We start from the raw sequence: 8,051 nt of genomic DNA on the forward strand, positions 1-8,051 counted from the left end.
CAATCAGCAGTAACCAATCCACTAACACATTGTACCTACCTTTTCCGGTTGTTCTGATTTGCTGTTGTGATTTCTGACTTTTTATTTTGCTTTCTGGTTTGTTATTTTGTTTTCTGGTTTGTTATTTTGTTTTCAGATTTGTCGTTGAAGTTTCTGACTTGTTGTTTTGATTTCTGATTATGCGTTGTGTTTTCTGAATTGTTATTTTGTTTTTAGATTTGCCTTTGTGTTTTTAATTTGTTGTTTTAATTTCGGTTTTGCTGTTTTGTTTTGCACTTCCCGGCCACCGTAATACGAGCACCAGAACTGAGATAAATAAAACGGATAAAAGCAGTACTGGACTGGAAGCGTCTTGTTTGGAGTCATTCGTCAGATAGCCCTACAAGCACTTCTAAGCGACAAGATGGTTATTTGTCGGTACACACAGTATTTTAAAAAAATATATCTACAGTAATTATGTCGACTGTTAAACAAAAATGCTATCTGTGGCACTTTTGCTTCCTGTGATTCATCTCGCCTTTGCTGGTAAGTAGCCTATGAATGTAGACGGGTTTTAGGGTAACGTTAGGCCTATAACTTAGGCATATTTAAATATTTAGAGTCTCTCTATTGTGTGGCGTTGGTTTTACTGTAATTTCTAAGCCTACAGATTTTCTCAATCGTTCCAAATGATAGTCAAATTCTTTAGGCCTAGGCACAGTGGTTTAGTGATGCCTGGAGAAGTGGGTAGGCCTATACTCTTTATTTATGATGCCATTTTTTAAAATATTTTTTCACATATGCCCTGTGTTGTAAACGGTGTACGAGATTTATTTCACTGCAAAATGAGGCAGTGTTGTCACTTAAAATTTGCTGCACGACTTATCATAAGTATCATTATGAAATAAATATTATTAATTAATGTTTAGAATTTAGAAGAGGGTAAAAACCACTGATTTATATTGTGGATACACTGATCCCATGCCATCTAATAAAGAAATGGGTATACTCCGTAACGTATGCCTGCATACTGTATATCCTGCACTACAGTAAATCTAAAACGGCTTAAGTATCAGTTTCGTTTCTTACCTGAAAAGGTGATAACTACCTGGAGACTGATGATGCTCATCATGTTACGCCACGCTTAATACAAATAAATATTTATAGCTGTACAATGAATTTGACACTTAGATCTTTTTAAAAAGTTACAGATAATAAAATTGCAAACCCTACAACCACTGGACGACATAAATTTGATGCATCTTATTCTTTTGTCAGTATAAAAGAACCAAAATGATCGAGTATGTTAGAAGTAAAAAAAAAATGTAATATTACATAGGACTTACATAAGATGAAACCTTCAATCAGTATCTATATAAAAGCTGCTTTATTCTACAACGCCTTAAAATGTCCGCCATTTAAAGATCAACTGCCGAATATCTCATTTCATCAATGTAATGTCAGTATTTATGGATCTGAAACCAAAAGCTTTTTTAAAGCAAACACTCCATTCACACCAAACTATAATTTATATTTAGCCTACCCATTATATTGTATTTAATAATCACACTGTATATTAACATATAGACTAAAATATTTTTATACTGTAAGTATTATTTTTCTGTCTTTTTCACTTGTAGTCTATTACTCAATGTTGTGTGTTTTTATTGTTGTAAACAGTTTTCACATCCTGTATATCATGAATAATATAAAAAATTAGTTTTTGCTAAAATGCTTTCCATTTGTTTTATTTGTTCAAGTTTAGGATGGATGGATGTGCTTTTTTGGAGCTTTATAAACAGGGCACGTTACAGTGCCATCATGAAGCTAATATAACTTCAATTGTGTTTGGCTAAAATAAAGTAATGTATAACCAGTATAACCTTGTAGTAGTCCAGTCTTGATATGAGAAAAGATTAAACAGAAGCTGTGTACTCAGACAGGAAATGTCTAATTTTCCTGATGTTATACAGCACATGCATGCATTATCATCACAGTAAGCATTATGTAAGGCTTGGGTAGACTAAACATTAGGAAGTCTTATTTATTAGTAAATTCCATACTGTCCGTTTTGTTTCTTCACAGGACACTCTCTGCAGTATTTCTACACTGTTGTTTCTGGAGACATTAACTTCCCAGGGTTCACAGTGGTTGGATTTGTTAATGATCAGGAGTTTATCTACTTTGACAGCAAAATAAAGAAAGCTGTACCAAAAACTGAGTGGATCAGAGAAAACAAAGGAGAAGATTACTGGAACAGAGAGACTAATGCGTTTACTAATTATTATTGGGAATATAAGAATGAAATGCAGATTATAATGGATCGATTCAACCATTCAGAAGGTATATTAACACAAACCAAACTTTACGCATGCACTTACACACTCTGTCATCTCAACACCCCTGATTCAAGCAGCTCATTAGGAGAGGCTACTACAAGACCAGTATACAGTTTAGTGTCTCCGAAAAGGTAGACATCCGATAAAGAGAAGGGGGTCTCTATCTATAACGTGCAACACTCATACTGCTGGTTTTATAAATATGGTGTGAATGCTGAAGAATATAGAAGGGCTTTTCTTAAAAAACAGAGTAACCTGTGTAATGTTACTGACAGCTATTTAAAGTTTTGTTGTTTTGCTATATACTACCATTACTTGTGACTAAAAACATCCAAAATAAATCAAAACTGTTAAATTTTAGAATCTACAAAACAGCAACCCTTTGCCTAGAATTTGTAAAAATGTACTTGTTATTTTATTAAGCAACTTTTTAAGATCTCATCCTGAGATGCATTGGCCTCAGCATTAGGTGACACTAATCCGATTACTGTGGTATTTTTTAAACATAAGACACGATCATGTTTAAAAAAAAAGGGTTTAACATGTATACTGCAGGTTAAAAAACATTAATGTCTTTACATTCAGTGGTTAGTAAAAAATAATAAATGGAATATATTTTCTCTGTGTTATTTTCTCCTCTCAGGTGTTCACACTCTGCAGGTGATGTACGGCTGTGAGCTGGTGAATGATGGTACCACTGGAGGATACTGGCAGTACGGTTATGATGGAGAAGACTACATCAACTTTGATAAGACGACACTCACCCATACAGCTGCAAATCCTCAAGCTATCATCACCAAAAACAAATGGGATGCTAACAGAGCTCTATTAGAATACCGAAAAACATATCTGGAGAATACATGCATTGAGTGGCTGAGGAAGTATGTGAGCTACGGCAAGAACGTTCTGGGGAGAAAAGGTAGAAATATCAGTTACATTGATATTTACTTCATTATGAGCGCTCAAAAACTTTCATGTACTATATTCAGTTTGTAGAAGGTTTTATAATTATTTATTTATTTGTCTTATAATATTCACTCTTTTAGTAATTATTTTCATTTAAATTAAATGGAAAGCACAATGATAAATCCAGACCATTAACTGTACTCCCGCGTGAAACAATAACATGACCATGAAATATACTGTATGTTAATTAAATACAGTCGATATTCAGATCCTAAAATCATTGTCAAATACTGACAAGATTTTTCTTTCAATAGATACTCAGAAATAATTTCAGTAGTTTAGTGTCATACAGTCTATTTACTAGACACAACACAATAATATTCTAACAACAAGAAAATTGTCTGTCCAAACCAGACCGAAAAATCAGAAACAGAAGAATGTGTAAGAAGGAGCTTTTTCTGCAAGTATATGATGTATACGGTCTCATACTCCCAAAAATTGGTATAAAATCAAAATAAATAAATTAAACGATTTGTCCTAATTAAAATAATCTTTAATCTTTGGTCTCATAATCTTGTTATAAAATAATTGTTTTTTCTCAGTGCTTACAGTTTGAACGATCTTGTTTACTACAATTTATTTTCAATATTTCAAAATTATCCCTTTTATTGTGCTGTTGTTAATATTCATTATATGCATAAATTACATTAAAGGTCTTTTTTCCTTGGTTGTCAAAGCTTGGATTGTGTTACGGTGTGCAATAACGTGTTGATGTTTTGTGTGTAAAAAAACGCAGCATTTTTCACACAATTTATTTATCTGTATACCGCTGTTTTCACTGTTGTCTTCCTTGTTCTATGAAGTCCCTCCTTCAAAAATATGTAAAGAGTTCTGATTGTGTAGCTTGTTTAGTGTGTTGTGATTCGACAACAGCTTAGCTGGCGACTGGCATATTCTTGTGGGAGTTAGTTAATTAGTTAAAATCTAATATATATTGAAAAACTAATATATAAGAATATTGTCTTCATATTTCTGGGAAGTAGAGGGCTGCAGTCCAAACTGGCCATTCTCTGTAGTCCTTGAAAAGTGAATTCCATTAAAGAAAATGCATTGCTTGCTTGGCATTGAATTTTGAGCTTTATTATTTTGCAGGCATTATTTATGCTTTAACAGCAACATCACACCTTAACTAAAGTTTGAAAAATGGGATCGCGAAAAACGGCCGCTTTAAATAAGAGAGCTTTCAGCTTTAATATCTTAGAAACAATAGAAACCATTTTTAAGTCATGCACTGTCACTCATCATGTATCACCGTAGTGGTTGGTTAGGGAAAAAACTTTACCTTATTGTGTGTTGCAGTGTGTCTTGTTAGGACATGATGTTACCCTCTGAGCATAATCTTTCTTTCCCATCCTCACATGCATACTTCTACCTTGTTGTAGATGCACCTACGGTTTCTCTGCTGCAGAAGGACTCCTCGTCTCCAGTTGTCTGTCATGCTACAGGTTTCTACCCCAGCAACATCATGATGACCTGGAAGAAAAACCAAGACGATCATAATGAGGATGTGGAAGTCAGTTCAACTTTATCAAACGCAGATGGATCATATCAGAAGAGCATCAGTCTTTCAGTAAATCCTGAGGAGTGGAAGAAGAATCCAGATGTCTACAGATGTGTGGTTCAAAATGTGGGAGCAAAGGAAGAGATTGTTGTCCTGCTGAATGAAAAGAACATCAAGTCAAACTCAGGTACCGAATGTAGATACAAAAACATGAAAAAAAAAGATTCATTCTTATATCTAGGAAATTTAGTCTGAGCACAGAGTTGTAAAGGTGTGAAAAAATGGCATGAAACAATGCCTTAAGGGGCGTAGTAAGGAGGACGCATGTGTCATTGCAACAAGTTACCTTTTAGCTCTTTGACTTGGGGGAAGGGTTAAATACAGATCAACTTTTACTAAGAGAAATGTGTGCAAACTGGAATAATGCAGAGATCAGACTATCTGTACTTAAATTGAGATTGATCACCAGCTTCATAGAACAGCGTGCATCATGCGCAAATTCAGATTAGAAAATAAATGCACGTGCCTGGTTTCTCCAAACCTACACATTTTCCAGTTCATTTGCAGAGAAAAGGGCTAAACTATTCGGATTGACTGTACAAATGAAGACGCAAGGGTGTCGGTTTCAGATTTATCCACTCTGGGAAAATAGCGGATTCAGGCTCCCAAAACGCTGGATGGTCTGCTTGTTAAAAAGTAGCAAAAAAATTCACATCAATATTTAATGTTCCTTACCTTACTAAATAGCAGTGTAATATGTGGGATAATGTACAGACAGGCAGGCAGTTGTTATGGTGAAATAAGCCCCTTTAAGTGTCATACAACACCTGATCACACTGTCTGAGTTTTTTTTTCTGCGATAACAACCTGCTGCCTATACATTATACCATACTTATTCATACAGAGCTCCAGATTATGTATTTAAATGATGATATTTTTTACAGTGTGTATAATCCAAAATGCATAAAGATTAATATTTAGTTATACTTATAGCTAAACTCAGGGCATACAGGAGAAAAGACATTCACACACTAATGTATAAAACAAGATCTTACAAAGAACCAGAACAAAGGCAGGCTTTAAATACAAAGACAAATGATAAATACCAATGAGATAGACAACAGGTGAAGAGAATTACTAATCAACAGAAAAAAACTATGCCAAACAGTGACAAATCAAAAACAATGAAACACAAAAAACAGAATACACACATAACAGATCTATTGTGATGGTTTATTTCAGCTTCAGACTATTCGGTGCTATTCGTTGCATGTGGTTTGGGGGTGCTGCTGCTGCTCCTGCTGCCGCTGGCTGTCTATACCTTTATCATAAAGCACAGCCTGGCCAAGAACAAGAGTTTAGAATCAACAGGTACATTTATTAACCTAACTGTTTACACAATGCTCTGCATTGCTGTGTTTAATTGAAATCATTATTAACCCATATTTTCTGTAATGTTATAGACTTTGTGAAGACCTGTAGTAAGTATTGCTTTCTTTAACGCAGTTTGATCTTTTATGCAATTTTGTTTGCTTAAAAAGGTTTACAGGATATAACAGTTCCATCTCTAATTGTTTTTTACAGCCTCTGAAAAGTCAGATTCTGCTTCAGAGTTACTGGTAATTATTTGCCTTTGCCAAAACTACAGTTGTGGTAACTTACCTGATTTGTACGCCGTCAACCTCTGTATTTACCATGATACTATCTGAACTCTTATAAGTGCTTAAACAACACTGCTACGAAAACTGCATTGATGAGGTATACAAATATAAATGAGCTAACAATTTGCACTCACTTTGTTCGGGTATATATAGGATAGAATCTACCCAAACAAAGTGAGTGTAAATTGTTACCTCATTTAATTGAGTACATTCTATAGGTTGTTTTTTACAGTGTGCCTAGGTTAGGGATGCTTTCAGTCATGATAGCATACAGTAAGCAGTTTGCAAGATCTTTTCTAAATAACATAAAAGTAATGAATGTTATAATAAATTAACTCTGTCTTTATTTCAGCCACAACAAGTAACCACCAAAAGGTTACCAAAGTTACCACCACAGGTATGGGCACATGTTATCACCTTAATAACCTACATTAAATCTTAACTGTAACCAAGACTGTAAAGTAAATAACAATCATATTTTGTCTCTTGTTTTAGAATAAATTGAAAAAACGTGAAAAGAAGTGAAGTGTCAAAACTAAAGAATCCCTACAAACAGGAGTGGAGTCTTAAAATGAACTGAAAATAAATATCAATGTGGTTGAAAGAGAGAGAGAGAGACCTGTAAGCAGTGCACCTGTGTATGCTTTTGTTACATAAACATATTCGTTATATGTTTCATTTTGTGAAATTTTGTAATATAAGAGCAGTTAACTGAGATTGGGGATATATGGGGATAAAGGCAACTCCTTTTGCCTTTTGAAGATGTTCTGGTATTTAGTGCTCTGATGTGCAGGCCAGAGGGCAACAGTTCAAAAAGGTGTACACGTAAAGTCTGTAATGATTTTCCTGGCCTCTTCCTCACTCTGCAGTAGAGCTTTTCCTTTATATATTATGTGCCATTTTACTGTGTTTCTGTTTGACCATTACAACGTTTTTTTTTTTTAATAAACATTTTTTATGTCAAATCTTAACTAATCTTGATTTATCTTAGACACACAGTCAAAGTTACACACAGTTACAGTAAATACCTGTGAACTATTTAAGTGAGATCGCTTCTGTGCCCTTTTGGACAAAGTAAAAAAAATTGTGATGCACATGCACATTAAATGCTGACATTTGCAACAATCTCAATAGCGTTCAACATGAATAAGCCGGTGTGCATATTTTTTAATTATTTATTATATGTACTGTAAATATAAATGCGTTAAAACTACACTAGTCAACATTTCAAGTGGATCAAAACCTTTCCTAAAAGTCGTCGAAAATTTTAAACAATACTTGTTCTTGTCTTATTTTTGTTTGCTTTTGATAATGCACATTTATAGTCAATATCACAATAAGGATGAAAACTACTGAAAACTCATAACTCCAACATGTTTCAAGGAATTTCATTTTATATAAAATCTTAGCATTGTAAAATGAATCCAGGAAAAAGAGAGTAAAGGAATAATGACAAGAAGTGAACAATGTAATGAAGTGGCCAAGACAATAAAATTTTATTATCTTATAATATTGTTATATATTATATTATAGTAATATTATAAAGTGATACTTTATAAATCTTTATAATGCTTTGATGCAACCCAAACTTCAAAAGATCTTGGC

At 33.8% G+C, this 8,051-nt stretch overlaps 1 protein-coding gene across 1 annotated transcript; it reads left to right on the forward strand.

Moving 5' to 3' along the window:
• Window positions 1-313: 313 nt before the first annotated feature.
• Window positions 314-7,403, forward strand: LOC135775992 (major histocompatibility complex class I-related gene protein-like). Its single transcript, XM_065286617.2, has 9 exons — window positions 314-525; window positions 2,065-2,322; window positions 2,962-3,237; window positions 4,667-4,972; window positions 6,028-6,156; window positions 6,249-6,266; window positions 6,370-6,404; window positions 6,799-6,843; window positions 6,942-7,403. The coding sequence occupies exons 1-9, from the start codon at window positions 477-479 to the stop codon at window positions 6,969-6,971; spliced, it is 1,146 nt and encodes a 381-aa protein (XP_065142689.1). The 5' UTR covers window positions 314-476; the 3' UTR covers window positions 6,972-7,403.
• The last annotated feature ends 648 nt before the right edge of the window (window positions 7,404-8,051 follow it).

The sequence above is a fragment of the Paramisgurnus dabryanus genome, chromosome 19, assembly GCF_030506205.2.
Source record: "Paramisgurnus dabryanus chromosome 19, PD_genome_1.1, whole genome shotgun sequence".
Lineage (NCBI taxonomy): Eukaryota > Metazoa > Chordata > Actinopteri > Cypriniformes > Cobitidae > Paramisgurnus > Paramisgurnus dabryanus.

What these genes read in the sequence shown, in the direction of transcription:
- LOC135775992 (XM_065286617.2), top strand. Translation starts at nt 477, where the DNA reads ATGCTATCTGTGGCACTTTTGCTTCCTGTGATTCATCTCGCCTTTGCT. An exon ending in TCGATTCAACCATTCAGAAG is followed by an intron (nt 2,323 to 2,961) that starts GTATATTAACAC and finishes TTCTCCTCTCAG; the next exon opens with GTGTTCACACTCTGCAGGTG. An exon ending in GAACGTTCTGGGGAGAAAAG is followed by an intron (nt 3,238 to 4,666) that starts GTAGAAATATCA and finishes ACCTTGTTGTAG; the next exon opens with ATGCACCTACGGTTTCTCTG.